At 41.4% G+C, this 20,465-nt stretch overlaps 2 protein-coding genes across 4 annotated transcripts in view; one reads left to right on the top strand and one right to left on the bottom strand.

Moving 5' to 3' along the window:
* The window catches only part of KIFAP3 (kinesin associated protein 3), a 70,797-nt gene extending 64,310 nt beyond the window's left edge, over positions 1-6,487 (bottom strand). For 2 of the 3 annotated variants that reach the window (XM_080623181.1, XM_080623183.1), the window contains exons 1-3: positions 6,386-6,487; positions 1,694-1,825; positions 459-613 (exon numbers count right to left, since the gene is read on the bottom strand). In XM_080623181.1, coding sequence (XP_080479307.1) covers positions 459-613; positions 1,694-1,825; positions 6,386-6,417 — 319 coding nt within the window. In that variant the 5' untranslated portion in view covers positions 6,418-6,487. Of the gene's footprint in view, positions 1-458; positions 614-1,693; positions 1,826-6,326 lie in introns of all 3 variants that reach the window. The other variant, XM_080623182.1, reaches the window with a different exon arrangement.
* Positions 6,488-6,715: 228 nt separating this feature from the next.
* The window catches only part of NTMT2 (N-terminal Xaa-Pro-Lys N-methyltransferase 2), a 36,262-nt gene continuing 22,512 nt past the window's right edge, over positions 6,716-20,465 (top strand). Inside the window, exons 1-2 of the mRNA XM_080623021.1 lie at positions 6,716-6,857; positions 9,468-9,541. Of these exons, the coding sequence (XP_080479147.1) occupies positions 9,529-9,541 (13 nt within the window). The 5' untranslated portion in view covers positions 6,716-6,857; positions 9,468-9,528. The remainder of the gene's footprint in view (positions 6,858-9,467; positions 9,542-20,465) is intronic.

Genomic DNA, 20,465 nt, shown 5'->3' with positions numbered 1-20,465 from the left:
ACTCCTCACTCCGTCTCTACAGACAGTGCAAATTCAGCCTAGGAACACTATCTACCCTTGCAACAGACGATGACAGATCTTTCTAGGAAGATCAACGTACAGTCTTTTGATGTCACTGCATGTGCAGATGCAACAACAAAAGGCTGCATCAAATAATGGAATCTGTACCTCTCAAGTCCTACTAAAGCACAAGGCAGCCAGTAATAAGCATCAACACTAAGATCAACTAACCAAAAAGGTAAGCTCTGGTTTTAAAAAGATAATTCTCACCAGTCTCACTCCAAGATTTTATTCTTTCCCAAGTGTGATTTACCTATACATCTTCCCCATTCTCATCTCCAGAGGACTCATAAGTTAGGATCAAGCAAGTCAGGATCTCAGCTAGAAAAACCTCCCACACTAGTTGTTCAGTGCTGAAGCAACCCAGTCCCAAGCTACTTTGTTCCTGTATTATTTACCTTTTCCTGCTGAGGCATCTCTGCGATTCTGCAGATAGTACAACAGCTGTTCTACTTCTGGCAGTTTGGAGGGGTGAATGAGCTTGCATTCTTCAACCACCTTTCGAGCCAGGGAAGCAATGTCTGTATTGGCATTAAGACTCTTCAGCCGAATGCTGCAAAAGAGATGAGTGTCTCTTCAGCTTCTAAATTTTTGTATCTTCTGTTCTTTATGTTTACACAGTCATGAATTTCTTGAGGCAGAAATGATCCTGATACCACCAATGGCTGTGCCATGACTTACAAACATAATGTCAAACCAGTGGCTCTCTACAATTCCAAATGGCAAGTAACTGTCAAACAGATTTGACAGAGCATAACTATCCATCAGCTGACAAGCAGCAACACTAAATGCAGTTGCACAAACAGATCCTTTATAACCATCTCAGACACAGCAGCCAATAATTTATTTGCAATACACCTAAAAAAATATGCACAAGACTGCAAAGTAGTACAGCATCCACAAAAAAATAACAACAGGATGGATCAAAAAGGAATTCCACCACATTGCATATGCAAGTTATGCTGATTCATCTGAAAAGATATTCTCAGAAATTTGAGATAATTTAAAGATTTTCTTTTTCTTCCTCAATTCTTCTTCTTACATGCACTTACACATGCAGCCACTTCAGCTCAAGTTTTCAAAAAGAATTCAGTATAGAAATAAAACAAACCTAGGAAAGGTTCAAACTTGCATCTTGGAAATTAGAGTCATAATAGTTCTATGGGCTTTTCCAATGGGGAATATTTTAATGCTCTTAAAAGAAAAATACCAGGTAAAAGTAAAATGCAGATACTATACTGAAATTACTAGCAGCACTGAGAGAGGAAAACAACAAGAGAGTCAATGACTAGAGTATAAGGCTGTCAGAAGGTTCAACAGTATTACTTGCTCCAACATTAACCATCTGATTAGGAACCAATCACTTCACTCTTCTCTATCTCAAGTTCCCATCATATAAGATGCGAGTAATAACTTTTCTTTACAAACCACCTTAAAGTACATGGATGAAAAGCACTTTACAATATGTGTTTTAGATGTTAACTTCCTTGGCTTCTAAACCCTCCACTAACCTAGTGTTAAGTTTTATAAATATTAGAATATATAATTTCTTACAGGCTATTGATACTTTGAGTTATTGAATTTATGACTAGGAAAAAATGGGCAAAGCTATCAGAACTTGCTATGACCTTACATTTTCTGACATTCCTTGCGCTCCCCCAGCACAGGGTCTCCCATCTCTCCGAGAATCATTGCTTCCACTTCATAGTGGACAATGAGGGCTTTCTCAGATGGATGTACATCTATGTTGCCTCCTTTTACCTTCCTGCAATGAAGAAGAAAAAAATTATTGAAAAGCTCAGAAAACATATCAGAACAGATAAGTAACAAAGACTTGTCTCCTTAACCCAAACACTGCCCTCCTTCTGCACCACATTTCATTTCACACAGCTGTACCAAAGCTTAGTGCTATTGGCATATTCTTGACTTTTTATATCTACTAGAACCAGAAACACTCAAATCACTGGTCAAGACTTAGTCACTGAAGTCAAGTAAGAAACAAACAGGATAAATCTTTGATTTCTAAGTCTCCCAGCTCTCTTTAGGAACTACAATCAGGAAAAAGATGCACCTGACAGAGAGGGTGAATTTCCCAGTTGATTCCCTGTTACATTGTCAGTATTGAGAAATCTTCTGCTAATGACATTGATTGAGTGCAGTCATTTACAAATGGAAATTCTTCTAAGACTCCCTTAACTAAATCTTAACAGTTAAAACCCTACTAAGAACGAATCACAAATAATTTTAATTTTTCTCCTGAAGCACAAACCTGTCTGATACTGTTCTTCGCCTCACTGTGTCTGTTGCCAGGCTTGGGGAATTACCAGATCAACAGCTGCCATCAACAGATATAAATCAAGCATGTCTACATGTTTTACTACAGCTACAGATACTTTGGAAAAGCATTCTCCAGGAAAGCACCCTGGGAATGCCACTGCCTGAAGGACCTGTCCTGCTCTCTCCTACTTTGTGACAGCAACTCCATGTTCACACAGAGATACAAGGATCATGAGGATAGGCCATGGATAAAAGGCCATGCAGATACACATTATTTCTGGTTTTGAGTGATAGCAGAACCACATCAAGAGAATGGCTTTCATAGTGCATGTGTGGGTTGTTTGTTTGTTTTGGGGTTTGGTTTGGGTGTTGGTTTATTGGCATAACCTGTGCAATAAAAAAAAAAAAAAAAAAAAACACAAACAAACCACAAAACCAAACAAAACAACCCAACCAACCAACCAACAAAACAAAAATACAAAAAAAAAACCCACAAAAAAATCCCACCCCCCCAGACTTACAGGTGGCTTCACTAGTAGCTGTATCAGCATACATGAGAGAACAGCTGGCTATAGCATTGGGTCAATTAGACCAGGGAAAACTACTTCAGCCTCAGAGAGCTGCAAATGTCAGCAAATCCAGATGCAGCCTTCAATGTAACCACTCACTTTGGAAAATGTTTGAAATGTATGCCTCCAGCTACCCAGCTACTACAGCGGGTGCTTCCCCTTCTGCTGAATACAAGCATAAAATTACCTTTTTCCTGAGATATAGCTGCTCAAAAAACCCCACAAACCACAGAAAGGTCTGCTGTGGGAAATAAAGAAACTAGTTCAATACCAGACTTACAAGGACATAAAGCTACAGGGCAAACAAATACATCTCACTGCTAAAAGCAACATCTTCCTTGAGATTGTAGCAGAACTCCATTTACCACTTAGGATTTTTTGAAGAAACCTGCGTTTTCTTCCCCTTAACAGTATTTTGAAGCAGATGCTTCAGTACAGTCTGTTCTCACAAGGTTCAGCCTTGCAGGGGAGAAAGCTTACAACAAATCTATTTGAAAAGAACCACTTCTTGCTCATCACCCCCAACAGTATTTCCCTCACATTTAGATCTACCAGGAGATCCCAACGACAAATGCTCCTCGTGATAGGCAAACCTCTGTAAATTGACAGCTTGGTAATATTTACAGATATAAAGAAAAGGATAGGTAGAGAACAAGTGGGCCTGAAGGAGTGTGGCATAGTTTTACAAGAACTAAGCTGAACTAACAGCTCATCATTGCCAGAAGGATTAGATCTTCCCATGTTTTAACTGCTCCTGGCAGTTACCTTTGTTCAGCGTGAGGGCTCACCAAACCTTTCACAGCCAATTCCAGCAATCTGACAGAAAACTCTTCATGTTTTGGGCAGAGGGATTTTTTTTAATGTGTTACTGAATTAAAGTGCTCTACAGAGAGAGAATAAGACTTCCTATCTATGAGCAGGGATAAACAGGATGGAGTGAGACCTCCTCCTTTTGGCAGCAGTAAAGCAGTGATGAGCTTAGTGACCAGCAGAACCTCAGCCTAAGACTGCTTAAACAGTTTTAGCATTTTCCATACGTATTTTTTTCTGTAAGAACGACAGATGAATAAGCTGAAAAATTTACAGCTGCAGAGATTTTCTGCCCTCTCACATTGATAACCACTCTTAGTATGTGAGCTATTTCCTAGCTAATGGAGTCACAAATCTATTCACATTCAAGTTCCCAATCTGAAAAATTTTACCTTATGAACTGCTTGAAGACATACACTAAAATGCACTATCCAGCCACTAAAACTGTTTTCCATTTGGAAAACACTGCATTCAGATTGACAGCATGACAAAAGCAAAAAAAAATCTTTTAGATAAATGATCCCTCCTTCCCCATTGAATCCACAAACATCTACTTTATTGATTTTCTATGCATCTTAAGTTTGTATATATATATTCAAAAAATTCATATATATTAAAAAATAAATTCAAAAATATATATTCATTAAAAATTTTAAAATACAGACATTCTTGTAACTAATAGAAGCAGCAATGCACTAGGGACTTCTCACACACATCAGCCCATCCCTTCACTGCCTGCTTTGTCAACAAGAAACCTGCTATATTAGAGGTTTAAAAGAGGAAGGCCTTTTCTACAAACAAAAGCTATTCCAGACGAACTCACACAACCAAAGCTGATGTGTGAATAACCTTTATCAACTAATTTCTTCAGGGGGAAAAAGCAAAACCAAACTATCCTAATTACAAGTGGCACAAATAGTACACATGGATAAGCCTGAAAATCCAATAACAAATCCTAGCAAGTCAGACTTGGTGGGAGGGGGACTGCTCAAGGAGGATGACAAAGGGAAACAGGGATCATAGGAGTACCAGACTCGCACACAACCCTAGCCCTGTTAATCAGCACTGTAGATGGTTTTGGCTTGTGTCCTTTAAAAGAGAGAAAATATGCTTGTTGCAGGGATGACTACAAAATAAAGAAGAGTGTTCCAAAAACCACCTAAGATGGCACAAACAGAATATCCAAAGCCAAAAATAGGCACTGCTGTAAAGTTACAGCTACTTATTTAGTTACAGGTGGCCATTTGTTTTTACCTATTATTGCATTTATATGACAGAATTAATGTTCAAAGACTATCAAGAGGGGCTTTCCCCCCACTGTTTCTAATTATGAATCTTAATATGTGGCATATGAAAAGAAAGAAAAAAACAACCAAAAAAACCAAACCAAACAAAAAAAACCCACTCCTCACCTACCCTCACTCCAAAAAAAAAAAAACCACCCAAGAAAAAAAAACCACACAAACAACAACAACAACAAAAAACCCCACAACCCAGAACTCCATGGGATTCATGATGCGATGTCCTGACATCTTCTGGGATTGCTAGCACTTTTGCTTTGAAACAACTGATGGAGAGCCAACAGTTGCCTACTCAGACCCTATTAGACTGACTGGTCCCACTGCCAGTACACAGATAAAGGTACCGTTCATTCATCACATCTTTAACATCAAATTCAGATCGCCTACTTCATACCCATGGTTACCTCTCAGGTCCATTTCAACTCCCAAACTATTGCATTCATCCCACCACATCACCTGTCCCATCCCTCCCACAATCTGCCACACCTTGCCCTAATTATCTCCTCCAAATCAGCTCATCTCTCCAGCTGCATCCTGAACCTGCACTTACTGCCTAATACCCCTTCTCAGTCCCCAGCCTGTCTGTTCCCCAAAGCAACCACCCGCCCACGGCAACGCCCCTCCCCACTCCTAATAGCAACTATACCCTTTCAACTTGCTGGTGCCTCAGTGCACCATCCCAAAGGCACATCATAAAATGTCATCAGTCAGCCTCAAAGCAGTGCATCTCTCCAATCTACCACCTTCTTCAACCAGTTACCAGAAGCATGCCACCCATCTCATCTCTCAGCCCACCCTAAACCCACTTTATAACCATCACTCATCCCTTATCCAGCTTCCCAGTACCGATACAAGCCTCCTGCCCATCAGACTAGACAGACACCCCTCAGCCTACCCCTAACAGATATACCTCTCATTTCCAAACCACTCACCCCAGAGCACCTCAACTCCACACTCCATCACCACCCCACAACCCCTTCTTGCCCCTTTATCCCACAACTTCCCACTCAGCCCTCACCACAGACTAAAATACCACAGCCCCGTAGCCTCAGCCCCCTCATACTCCCGCAGCCCATAACCTCCCATCCATCCCCTACCACAGCCTGCAACACCTGTCTCCCCACCACAACCTCGTACACCCCTCAGCTCTCCACACAACGGCACGGCACACCACACCACACCACTCCAATCCCCGGGACAACCTGCCGCGCCTCAGCCCCACGGCCCCATGCCCAGCCCCCCCCGCAACCTGCCGCGCCTCAACCCCACGACCCCCTTCCACCCCAAAAACCCCCCCAACAAGCCGCACCTCGGACCTACAACAACCATCTCTTTCTCCTCCCCGCCAAGGCCAGCCCCCCAGGCTACCTCTTGAGGTACCGGACGTCCTCGCCCTGCATGGTGACAGAGGCAAGAGAAGGCCTCGGCAGGGCGCGGCTCCGCAGCGGTGCTGTTACCAAGGTGAGCGCGAGCCCCGCCCCGCGCACTCGGAGCGCGCACGCGCTACCACCCCCGCGACCCACGGGGACCTGCGCGCATGCGTACTGCGCTGCGCCTCCGCGGGGGCCCGGCTGCGCCGAGAGCCGACAGCGAGCGGGTGTCGCAGCGCCCCCTGCAGGTGCGGGGGAACCGCTATTCCCCTGGCCTCGGACGTGCTGTGTGCCCCCCCCCCCCAGTGCCGCCTCAGGGTGTAAGGGACCGGTAACGGCCGCCGGCCGCCGTGGTAGGCAAGCACCCCCGGCCGAGGGCCCTCGCAGACCTGGGGTGCCGCTGATTCCCCTGAGAGCCAAGGCTCTCCCAAGTATCCAGCCTCAGGGTTTGCCTGCGCCATCATGGGAAGGTGAGTGGGTATGACGGCCTGCAGGCCCCACACAGGGCAGGCCGGTGGTGCTGAGGAAAGCGGAGGCCCACGTACAGCATGGCCTCCGTGGCTAAAGAGGTCCTTTAGCTCTGAGGGAATCAAGAAACAGTTGTGCCCTTACACAAGGATACCACCTCTTTCATACCTGGTATTTCAGGACATTGTGAGCAGTAGGGGTTAGGGGACTTCATGATTCTCACTGCGGTATTTAGGGAAGTATTGAAGAAGGGCTCTTGTAGTATCCTGCTGGATTATGGCAATCTGAGCCGCCACTTTTCCTCAGCACCATTTCATAGTTAAGCCCAGCCTTAAAGCAGCCTTGGTCAGCAAGGTGTTTTGAAACATAGCCTTCCTCTTAGATCAGCAGCACTGTTGTTCCAGGAGACATGGGGCTCCAGCCTTAGGAAAGTGGCTGGAAATCCAAAATTGTACAGCCAGCACCTAAATCCTCTGCCTCTTTACCTTGTATCCCAGCCACAACCGAACAGCATCATATCCAAGAGATATCAGAAACTATATTAATGGACTGTAGTTGAACTAACAAGAAACTGTAGTTTGTTTAAGAGCAGCATCCAGTCTGGAATGAAGATTGCTCCAAGCTGTGTGGTCTAATATCCATGATGGAGGTAAAGCAGGCCTATCCCCAGCTGCCTAAAAGTCCTGCTGTCCATCTAGGTAGAAACAAACATGTAGAACTAGAAGCAGCAGCGTCTTTTCGGCTTTGTGAACTCTCTCTGTACTTTCTCAAAAGAGGGGTTTCATTTCTGCTTATATTTGTAAAAATAAAACTGTGTGGAATTGGCAGAGATTGTTTATTTCAGTAACTGAGGAACAGGGATAGTTGTTTGGGTTTCAGAAGGAAAAGACAGTAACACTCCATAGCAACAGTAGTTGAATATAAGATGGAGGGCAGAATCCATGCATGTGTTGTTTTCTAGAATGCTCTTTGCTGTACTACAGCCCCATTACATACAACTAAAATGGCTGTCTACACAGTCATAGGGGTAATACAGAAATAAATAACAGGTAACTAAGCTTTAGTTTTTATTGTGAAAAAGTATAAAGAATGAATGCTTAATGTCTACTGATCCTATTAAACACTAAAAAAAAATAAAAATTATATATACTAAAAGACATTATTTTTTTATAATTTGTAACAGGGCAGCAAAAAATATTTTAAGGTGTCCATACTGTGCCCTGCCTCTGGTTTACCAAAAAACAAAAAAAAAAGTACCCTGTGAAATATAAAGTGCTACCTTAGAGCAGTGAATTTACAAAACATTGCTAGAACGTAACACTTTTGTTACTGTCCTTATTATATTTTTTTATTATGGTAATATGTCATCTGTTAATGACTGTCATAAAGAAAAATGTATATACAGTTACCTGTCAGAGCCACAATTCTTCAGTGATTTCAGCAGCTCTTCAGATAAGCATGAGCCAAACATTAAACTCTCAAGTCATGTAACTAAATAGTCTAATATTAATTTCCTGAGTACGAAGCACCTGACAGTCTCCATCTATTTCACTGAGAATTTCTTTTTTTTAATCTGGCCACATATGACAACAAATGGAGAATAGTTTTAGACACCTATGAAAAAGTAGGTCAAGGATTACAAGATGAGAAGGATACACAGGAATGTGGGACCTGAAAAATATGAGGAAAGGAACATTTATTGTAGTTAAATGTGCCACAGACTTTGGGTTAAAATTGGCTGTTTGTCAAGGCCTGGAAGAACAGCAAAGCCTGTCTCAGCCTGACAGAGGCCAGATGAGAACACCTCAGCTTTGCAGTGACTGAGCCATAAGCAGTGCCAAGATCAGATAATTTTGTCAGTGACAACCAGTTGATGCTAGGTTTAGAAAACCACACTAAAAACCTTGTATTACATAGTAGATTCTTTGAAAATTAAATTGTAAACCAAATGTTTCCTGAGGTCTGGTTCTACAGCCTTTCCCTAAGCTGTTGATGTTGCTTTGCACAATTTCTTACATCCCTTATGTTATATTTCAATGAGCTTCATGGTATTACCATAGGGCCCTGGAGAGTCTCCTCACCTGCATGTTAGAAGCATACACAAAGAGAATGAAAGAGTGATATTTGAGGCAGAAGGCTAATCAGGCTGCAAAGAGGAGCTGGAATATGCAGTACCTCTCTGTTTCTCCTTTTTTCTTTTGTTTGAGTGGTCTTGGTGGTTTTTTTCCTTAGAGCAGTTGTAAGAAATACTATTCTAGAATGAAGTAGAAGAAAAGACTTTTAGTGAGGGAACTTAAAGAAGGGTGAGAAAAAACATGGGAGTTGCAAAGAAAGGCAGAATAGAAAGAGAATGGTAGAGAAAGTTGCATGAAGAGAAGTTGGGTGAGAGAGGAGTGAAGCAGGTGGTTAAATAGAACAAGAGGAAAGAAATGTGGAGCGTTCTCAAGTTAACTATATATGGTAGAATATATGTAGAAGAAATGGACAAAAACATTTTTGTAGAAAAGGTGAAGAAATTAGCAATATTTTTGTTCTTTGTTTGCATTAAAAATGTGAAAACCATACCCTTTTTATGCAGAAAATTGAGGTTGTTTTTTTTTTCTTTCCTCAAGATATGGCCAGGTGTTCTTAACCTGACAGAATGCTGTCCATGACATCAGAGCAACACCCACCATGCTGTCTCATGGTAACTTTGTAATTTGTAATTTGATAATTTTTTCCTATTGGTTCTCTTAGTATAAATCAAATTAATTATGACTGAAAAGTACTAGAGCTAACCCTGATTTTGAAGTCAAAAAAGATGCTTCCATTGTCTTCAGTGAGCTTTACATGGGCCCTTGGTATATAACCACAAGACTATATGTTGAAAACGATTTCTTCAAAGTTTCATTGAGTCCTACACAAATTTTTTTATATCATTGTGGAAGAAAAAAGATCAAACAGAATAAGCAACATTGCTTTTCTATAGAAGATAGAATTGTTAAAATGTAATAGGTTAATTTCTGTCTTATGCAATTAAGCAACTGAAGCAATTTTGAGATTTATAATCTCTCCATCTAAGATTGAACCTTACTCTCAGGAAAAAAAGAACATGGGTGGATTTCAAGGGAAAAATACTGCATACAGGATATTTTCTTAATCCTTTTAAAGACGAACTATGTATGAAACTCTTTAAGGCTTTTTATTAGCTAAAATAAACTACAATATTCTGAAAGGATGACTCTCAGAGAAACATTTTAAGTGATTAGACAATGCACTCACTGGGGGATGGAGATGCTGATGTTCTGCTGTGCTGTCACACAGTAAGTGTTTGAGGTATGGAGGTAATAAACCCTGGGCTTAAAGGTTTATATTGGAAGGAAGAAATGAGATGAGGCAAAATAAAATCTGATATGCAAAGGCAAAGTCTGGCTTAACTCTTCTGGATGAAGTTAATCTTAGGACACAGATCAAGGTGATTCTTGAATGCCTTTTTGATCAGCAGTGACAGGGACATCTGTGCAAGAGAAGAGCATTTTCAATATGACATGTGATTGTGCTGGTAAATAAAGGGTGCTCTTGTTATCCTTGGACATGAAACTTCACAAAAATGAAAACAGGATTCTCTATGGAGAGCTTGATTTGAATTTTGTAATATATCTAACTGCACACTGACCTAACTAAATGCATTAATTTGAGGCTTATTTAAACCACTAAAGAAAATTAGCTGTAGGGTTTTACTGTTTCAATGTAGAAAGAAAAAAATAAAGATGTGAAAAGAAGCAGATCTCTTCATAGAGAAGCAGAACTTTCTGTCAACTAGACATTATGGAGCAAAGGGTATATTGTTTTCTCCCCTGCCTTATTCAAATCAAAATTGCTCACTTCCATGAAAGTGATCTTGTTTAATGGCCTTGTACTCTCATTCACTTGGCTGAGTAAGTATATCCAGCTGGTGGTAAATTGACCTCTGCCATCTTGTGCTTCAGTGCTCCTCCGCCACTGGAGCATTACAAACTCTGCGTGTGCAGGCCTGTGCACACCTGCAAGGCAGGAATACAGTACCCAAGCTCAGCTGAAGATGTGGCAAAGCAACCATCTACCTGGACTTTCAGCACCTGACTTGAGACTTTAGGTTGCTGCTTATGGAAAAAATACCAGTTTACTCATGTCCTAAGCAAGGCTGATGGAAGTAGCGTTGGAAGGTATAAAAAGTACTTTAATGGCACTACATTAGCTTTTTTTTTTTTTCCCTTAAGGGACCAACCTTTTAAGAGGGAATTTTGCTGTGAGGAGTATGGAACAGCCATGTCGTGTATTTTCACAGAATCGTATAATCATTTAGGTTGGAAAAAACCTTTAAGGTCATCAAGTCTAATTGTTATCCTAGCATTGCTAAGTCCACCACTAAACCATGTCCCTAAGTGCCACATGCATATGTCAGTATGTTCTGTATGTGTGTGCTCAGTATGTACGGTGCACTATTTCATTTCTGCTTGTTTTCTAACAAACTGCCTGAAATGAAGTATCTCTATCCAAAGAGTCAATGATGTGCTTTCAGTTTGGGTTAATTTTAATTATGCTAAGGAAAACAGAAAGATTAAATTATAAAAGTGTCCATACAAGAGTGAGCAGATGGCCTCTCTCTGCTCATGTCATCTTGTGGGCTGCAGTGACTATGATGGAGATTTTTTGTGCTAAATCCTGATTCTTCTGAAGTCAATGAGAATTTTACCATTGACCCCGATGGGGACAGAATTTCACCTCTTAATGTTTATTAGATGTAGCAGGCAGAAAGCAGACTCAATGCTATAAAAGCTATGACATTTTATGGTTCAGACTCTGCAACCACTCAAGCACATGCTTAATTTTGCCACAGTAATAAAAGTTAAGTGCTAGCTTAAGTGTTTTCAAGAAGGGGTCTCCTTTACAGTTGAACAAGTCTATGTTTGATCATAAATCAGGAATTCCCCCTCTTTCTCATCCCCTCCAAAAGAAAAGAATTCTGCATGTGATCATCAGATTTTTCTACTTTGCTTCAAAATAATGTCCTTTTTCAGGTTTTGTCAAAAAAAAAACCAAAGGGAGAGTAAGGAATGGGTACCTCAGCTGAAGTGGTGTCCTCAGACATTTGACTTAAAACAAAGTACTCATTTCAAACAGATTCAAAAGGTAAATTTCATTTTTCAATAATTGTTCAGAAATATCTCAGGCAACAGTAATTTCCTTAGGAAAGAAAAATACAATTTTGCACAACACTTTATAGCCAAAATATTTTTCATTAAGTTTTTTAACTGTCCTGGACACCACTAGCCTTGTTCTTCATAGCAGGGCAAATCGTGCTGCTTTTGCAGATAGCAGCACTTATGTATTTGTTGCCATTTAATTTTATTCAAAGCACATGAGAAGTGTAGCAGAGTGGAAGCACAAGGAGAGGCATATAAGCTAGATGAATTCAGACCTGAAATCAAGCACAAAATTTTAGTGGGATAGCACTTAACCAGTGGAATAACTTACCTTAGGATTTATGTCCAGATGCTTCCCCGTTAGTACCAATCTTTATGTCCGGAGTAGATGCCTTTGTGAAACAAATGCTCCAGCTCAAACAGACTGAGGTTCAAAGCAAATTGTGCTGAAGCAACCTCTTTCAGTCTATCTCCCTGCCCCAACGCAAATAATTTGTACCAATGTTATTCCTATCGCTAATATCATCTTCAGTGATGTGCATTATAGTCTTCCTGGGGAATCTATTCCAGGACTGAATTGCTGCTATTCCAAGAAAACCCTTCCTTTCTTCTATCAGAGTTACTCAGTCAGCCCTTACTTTTCTTGAAGAGCCATGCTCAAACCTGGGTACAGTACTTCAGCTGAAGTCGTTCCAGTGCTGAATGGGTGAGAAGGATGACTTCATATTGTTTATGGGGATGAAGTAATCCTTACCCTTGGTAGTGATAAGTCTGGTCTTGATGCAGGGATGGGGGTCTGATGTGTATTATACTGAAGAGCCAACTAGATGGTCATGGAAGTCCCTCTGGTTTTTAAATCTAAGAAAGCAAATGTGGATGATGAGTGTAGAGTAAATTCTTTCATGGGTTCTGTTCTTATGCTAATTTGGTTTATTTACATCATGGTTGATAATAATAGAGGAAGTAGGACATTGGATCAGGTGGGTGGTGAGTCGGTTTTAGACTTACCAAGAACCTAAGCAAATGCTGTACTTCAGTTTGATTTAGTGCGCTTGTCCCTTCACTCTACTTGGTCTTCCCAGGACAATCTGTGGCAACATGTCTGGGGTGGAAACTGGAAGAGTGTGTAGAACAGAGGCAGTTGTAAGAAAAAATGTATTATGTGACAGTCAGCTGTCAGGATGTCAGGTGAAGGGTTATCATGGGAGCTATGGTTGCGTTTTCCTCGCAGGTAGGAGAGCCTTAAGGCTGCACTTAGTGCCTAGCACTAGCTTCATACTCCTCATAAGCCATCGGTTCTGGGTAGAATGATACCAGCCATGATACCTTTTTCTGAGGAGCTTTCTAGAATGCCTCTGAAAGAGTGGATGTGACTTGCCATCAACCTGAGCTCTGGAGCACTGTGGGTTCCACATGCTGTCCTAGCTCAGCACAGAAACAGACAGAGCGGTTGCTGGCTATGAGACACAGGGAAGGAATGGAAGGAAAGTGTATGGGGCACCTTCTGACACAGTCAGAAGAGGTAGGTGATGGTGTTCAAAATAAAGTGTATGGTGGGCAACAGGAGACTACTGCAGCTGTACTTTCCAGAAGTCTGTAAAGCACTGGGGTAAGGAAGGATCAAGGGCTTGTCTGGCTGGCCCATGGGTAAGAAAACACAAGAGCCCAGGAGTTCAGCTGTGGTAATTACTATTTCTCATGAGCTTCTGGGATACAATACTGGAAGTTTTACAATGCTGTTGAGCTGTGTGTTGAAAAAACAATCCTGTTGAGCTGTGTGTTGAAAAAACAATCCTTCAGCTTTCAACTGATTTAGTTACCATCTGTAAGCTGTTTAAGTAATTCCCTTCGTTTCACTGTCCTCATTTAATTTTGCTATGTATACCTTTTCTTCATTACATGTCCTACATATGCATCTGTATGGGCACAGAGTAGGATAAGTGTGTAACTCTGGATTTTCCTTAGAACTGGAAGACACAATTGTCACTGATGTGCTTTGTGGGCAGAACAGGATAATGCTAGACTTCTGTAGCCCATCCACAGACTGTAGGCATTTTGCTGTGGGGACCTGTGGTCTGTTCCTCACATGTGTATTTTAGACACAGAAAGTGTAAAATACATAAATAAAAAGTGATTTATCCTACAAAATTTCAACATCGACATATGTGTAGATGTTCAAGTTTTATTTTGTGCCTTCTGTACATAACTCAATTTGCTATTTGATTTCCAGTTTCAAAGTTAAGATACTGATATTGTCCTTAGTTCACCCAGCCCCAGCTAAGTATTCCATCTCATATGGTTCGTGAGATTTCCCTGGAACCCAGGAGCATATCAGTTGTCGTGGCAAGGCACAGCGAGGTGAGTTAATAGCATTCCAACATATCATTGTTTTATTGGCTAGTAGTGAAGAATCCCAGAAGAAGAAAAGCACTATAATTCTGCCAGATCCATCCTGTGTTTCCTATAGTTTCTTTCTTGAAGTTTTTTCATATATGCTATATTGTCTCAATGCCAGTGCTCATGGTCTCTGAAATTAAAAGCATTACTCATAAAGAGGATTATGAGATTAAAAATATTGCTCATAAAGAACACATTGATCCTCACTGGGAGGATGATAGACATAAAAACATCAAATTACTGATGTCACCAAATAAAACTAATTTAGGAGATAACAGTGCATTTTTTAAGAAATAATGGGGATGTGTTAGATTTACAAACTGCAAGAACTTTCCTTCCCAGCATGCTCATTCTTCATTTATCATTTTATAATAAGAAAACCTGTTAAACTTAGTCTCATACAAATGTCACTTGCTAGCTTTCTTGCTAATCCAGAGGAAATATTATCCTAGTGGTCCCTGAGGTCCAATGTCTAGGTGTTGGATACATGATAAACTTACTTGAAGCTTTCTTAGTGAGATATAGCCCTCTGGAGACAGCTGTGGATTTAATTTTTCAAGCTTTAGTACAACCAAACCCCCTAAAAATAAGATTTAAGTTTCCCTTGTCAGGTTGTTTAAGAGTTTCTTCTTTTATTTTACTCTTTTTTTTTTCCCCTCCTTTGCTACTTGCCCAGACTTCTAATCTGCAGCCTCTGGAGGAAACATTTAACCATCTCAAACTTATTCATGTCTTGATTATTTTTTGGTTCCAAAGGACAGCACACATACATTTGGCTTTTGAAAGGTTCTAGTCTGAGAGCTCAGAAATTGTTCATGCAAAGCAAATAGTTTCCAGTCTTGGTAATTTAGGGTTCTACTTTCAGTACAGAGCAAAGCGTTTTTTGCAAATTTTGAGCCACTCCACTGTGTAAGAGCAGTATTTCACAAGAAGTGTGTGCAACCCATGTCCCTGTGTGTTTGTGCTGTCTGGGAGTTGGGCCTAATCTAGTTTTCTTACCTCTTGGTACTTATCGCTTAGTTTTCCAAAAACTGAGTTTAATGTTCCAAAGCATGCACTGGATTTAACTGAATAATTCCTGGTATTGTGAAACTCCATATAAATCAGAGACAAATTAAGGATGAAGGCTGTCGAAGTAAGCAATGTCACAGATATGCTGTATCTGAAATGCAGGGGATAGTATACTTGTAATACTTAACTGATCCACTAAAAATGCTGCTTACAGATCCTGACCTCCTGCAATTTCTCTGGTGTGCAACCCCACACCTCCAGTTTCTACCAGACTGTTTATTGTCAGGAGCTAAAGCTGGAAGAGGCCTTTCAAGGTCACTTGTCAGATTTGTACCCTACAGTCAATTTCTCTTTTTCCTTTCACCTTGTTTTCCTCTGGCTTCCTCAGGAAATCAGTTTTATCTTGCCTTACCTGTCCATCAGGTCTCTTCTTCCTCCCTCTAATAACTTTATGACATGTTGGCCAAGTGCAGTCACCGTTGAAAGATGTGCACAGAGTTTGAGAGTTAATTGAGTATCAAGAGGTTGTGTGCTCTGGCTGCAAGGTAGAGAGAGACTCATGACAGGGACAGTGCTGAGGGAGAGTTAAGTAGAGTGCAGCTAAGTAGTGCAGCTCACTGGCAGTGGAGAGGAGTCAGGCTGGCTGTGCACAGGCTATCCAGACAGCACAGATGAATGGGCTGGCCAAACTGTCCCAGAAATCCAGACCAGCTGCAGCACAGGCAGTTTCTTGTCCAGTGTGGGTCTTTGCCCACCTCACCAATGTGTTTGCCATCCTAGCCAACAGCAAGGAGGGGTCCACAGAGCTTGAGATCTGAAAGCCTGGATCTTTACATCTCAGCCTCTGTAATATGAGAGGCGTATTGCATAAGGCTAAATGGTCTCTCTAACCCATGGTCTACCCATATAAATTCTTTCTACAGATCTGGTGTTACCCCCTGCACCCTCTACTTCCTCAGAGTGTCTGTTTTGTCTTGATGTTCACATGCCAGAGAAAGGCTGTCTCCTCCTGGCATCACCACTCGCATGTCACATCATTAGTGTGTGCCCCTGTATGCTCAGGATGGGGGCCTTCATGCCTGGGCCTTCAAAGAGTTCAAGAAAATAACCTGGTTTGGCTCTGTGTGGGAGCAGTATGTAAGTGCAAAGAACCAGCCAAAGCACATTTCCTAGCTAAAGGGCTTAGACTGTTTATTGCAGCTCTTCGCTGTCAGAGACAAGATAACTGGGCAGGATATTTTTGATCTGAGCAGATGGGTCAATCATATGCATTAGGTAGGAAGAATCCAGCTGAGAGGAAGTGGAAAGGCATGTTTTTCTGGCAGTGTTGTGTGCAGAAGGAGCTTTGATGGTGTGGGTTGCCATCTTTCTTTTGCTTTGGAATTACAAATAAAGCCTTGAGAGACTTTTTACCAAAGCATTTCTGGCAGTTGCATGCCAGAGCTGAAAGACATTAAGACTTATCTCCCACTTGCCCAGTTCTCCCACAGGCTTTTCTGTATTGTTTTTCGTGCTGTTTCCTGAGTGTGCAACATCCTCTTTATCCTGGCTCAGCAAACCACTATCCCCTCTGGTCACTCCTTAAAACTCTCTTCTTATGTGCAGTCCACAATGACTGAGACAGCCAGTCTCCAGACTCCCTTCCAATTTGGTTAAAGAGCTGTGCCTGCATTCTTAAACACAGAGCTATGGGGGGATATGAACTATGCACACACACATGCACAAGGCTACAGCTGTCTTGATCCTGCATTTTCCAAAACAAACAAACCCTGCCACTCAGGCAGAAGGAGATTTTTGTTAGCTTCCACCTAGAAAGTGAGTTTTACCATGTGTTTGAACCAACAGAGGGCAATATATGCAAAATTCAGTATTGAGAAGAAATGCAATTAAAAGATGACTGAGCAGCCCAGCCCTTACTGTATCTGGAGTCACATATCACAGTGAAAGGCGGCATTCCATGCTGGACCTAAAACCTTCTCAGGCTCCATCAATTAAACCACCACATATGGGGTGGAAGAGACTCAGCAAGGAACTCTCACTAGGGTTCAATGAAAACCAGATGTTGTGGGCACAGCTGTCATGCTTCTTATCAAGAACAACAGAGCAGCCCCTTCTGCAGTTTCATCAGGAACCCTGCCCTTCCTTCCCTTCAGCCCCAGCCCTACTGAGAGTCCCTAACTAGGACTAAATAAAATCCTCATGGTCAAAGCATGCAGGAGTCCTCCCCAGATATTGCTATTTACATTAGCATACTGTTTATGGATCTCCAAATCAGGGTCCCACTGTGACTGTCGCTGTACTTGAGGCATGATGAGACAGGCTCCCACTCTTACCTAAGAGTGGCTTCACTCACTCAAAAATGTAATTTAGTGTCAGCTTCAGAGCTTGAAGTATTAGAGGGAAAGAACTGTGTATTCCCTCTGTCGGGGTAAAGCTCTGGCCAATTTCATTTACATGAATTATAATGTATTTGCCCATAGGGCTCACATGCTGTGTTTTGTAGCTTCAGATGGAATTCCAGATTGCTAAATTCCAATTGTATAAATGATAACAGATTGCTGCTGTGACTGCACCCGTGAAAGCACAGGGGAATTGTGCAGGATATGCCCTGAAGGACATGAGTCATCCTGACCTACAGACAGTGAACTTTGCTTTGGAAGTGTGGCTCAAAGCAAGGTTTCTCATGAGAGATCAGAAGTCCTATCTCAAGGTTGGGTCTTTGCCCAAAGACCTGTTCTGCTCTGCATTTCCTTGGGTCCTTTTGCTGCAGAGGGATTTTGCAAGACTGACTAGCTTACTGGTGACAACATTATTGCTGTTTGCACTTGTAAATGAGACACTGAAACCAAATTTACCTAAGTTTAGTTGTAAATAAACAAATAAAGAAATGCAAACAAAACAAAACCTTTTATTTGGCCTGACACAAGATTTTTTTTGGGGGTGAGAAAAGAGAAATATTTCAGTTTCTCATCAACCCAAAACTGTTTTTTCTCAATTCCATACTCAACTCAAAACCAAATTATTTCCACAGTAATACTTCTGAAGACTGCTGAGTCTAATTAGACCCATGTGCAGAGTTAGGTGGGCGAGGACTGTAATTAAGAGTTCTGGACTTCAGCCAAGTCAGACAATTAGTGCATCCATTGTCATATTACTATTTCTGAGCTTGACACCCAGATACTGGTGTACACCGCTGCTCTGAATAAGCCACCGAAGCTGCAGTCAGAACAATACAGGCAGTTGCTTTTCCGGCTGCAGCAAAGTCAGTTGTAAAGGTTACCACCTGCCATCCAACCTGCAGCTTTTTTTCACTGCCCTCATAGAATCATAGAATCATAGAATAGTTAGGGTTGGAAAGGACCTTAAGATCATCTAGTTCCAACCCCCCTGCCATGGGCAGGGACACCCCACACTAAACCATGCCACCCGAGGCCTCATCCAACCTGGCCTTGAACACCGCCAAGGATGGAGCATTCACAACCTCCCTGGGCAACCCATTCCAGTGCCTCACCACCCTCATAACTGCCTGTGTGCTCTCAGCCTGTGCCTCTTCTATTAATGTGACCCTGTGGTTTTCAGGAACTTCTAAAAACTTGTTGTCAAAGATAAAAATTTCTTGCTTTAAGCATATGTGTTCCTGACAGCATATGCCAGGTGTGAGTGTGAGGGAGAAGAATGAATATAGAAGTCTTTTTGAGATAAAGAGACATCTTACAGCAATCCTGATGGCTTGTCCATGTGGAATTTAGATTGCATACCAGGTGTTTTCTAAGCAGAACACAGTAATTTAGAGGCAAAATTGACCCTTTGTGACCTGCTTGATATGTAGAGCTAGTGCACGTTTTCCCTCTCTTTACAGCTGATGTGTTTCAGAAGTAGCGTGTGCAGCTCAGATCTGCAGAGAGGTAGTTACCTACTAATATAAAAGTAATCCAAACTTTTTTTTAAATACCTTGATGTTCCAACAAATAGATCTACCTTGGATCTTGCAGTGACTCATTATAAGCCATCTGATATCTTATTTTAAACCTGCTACTCTCAAGTGAAGATCAGCTGCAGGTATTTTAACAAGAAGCCAATCAGGCTGATCCTTCATTTTATCTATGCTAAGTGTGATGGCCTAGAACTGATTTCAAGGGGAAGAATATGAACTATTTGTTTACTCATATAAATTCAGACACATTCTTACTTTAGACCAGAATCTTTTTGAGGCAATGAATGTGTCTACTGTAATTTTAGTGTAGGGCTTCAGTTTACCCGAATGTACAGATTCTCCAGTGTCCCTGCTACCAACAAAAAAGATGGCTAGCTGGCTTCAACTTCAGAAAGAGTCAGGTGGCTGTTTGGGAAAGGAAACTAAAGTTGAGAAGTTGGTTTACTCACATTTCAACAGTGATCCTGCAAGTAGTGTGGGTGCCATTTTGCCCATACTCAAGCTCCATACTTCTTTTTAATGGAGATGTAAGGTATATAATAGTGCTTGAATTGTTTGCAGCTTCTGGGTAGACCAGTACTACTCCTGTTCAGAATATGGGGTTAGGAGACAATGTGAAATAGTTGTGAGTTGTTCTTAGCAGAAGACATTAAGATGCTGCTGCCAACAAATAGGCAGAGAATATACCATCCACTTTTGGGGGAAAACAAACAATCAAACAAAACCAGCTGATATTTCTGTGGACTTTTCCAGGCACTTTTGGGCACAAATCTATGCTTTTGCCTAACCTTTGACAGCAATAGGAAGTGCTTTGAAAGTGATTTAAAAGGCTTCATGCTGTTGTTATTCACCCACTTAGCTGCACTAGTATCTGAGGCCTGAGTGTATGTTCACACTAACTTTTAGGTTATAGAGCTATTTGGAAGAGGGACACAGTCTTGATCATGTGCAAATAGAATAAATAGAATTATGATGCCTTCTGTAGATCTTCACCCTTTTTTTGTGGGGCAGGACTACTCTGAGTCAAAACCACCACTAAGTTATCAGAGAGCCGGAAAAACTAATCCTGTGGACTGTTGTTTCTAACACATTTGTGTTGGATG

This window comes from Psittacula echo, assembly GCF_963264785.1.
Source record: "Psittacula echo genome assembly, chromosome: 7".
In the NCBI taxonomy this organism is placed as follows: domain Eukaryota; kingdom Metazoa; phylum Chordata; class Aves; order Psittaciformes; family Psittacidae; genus Psittacula; species Psittacula echo.
The sequence above is the reverse complement of the archived record's forward strand: the minus strand, read 5'-3'. Positions and strand labels throughout refer to the sequence as shown.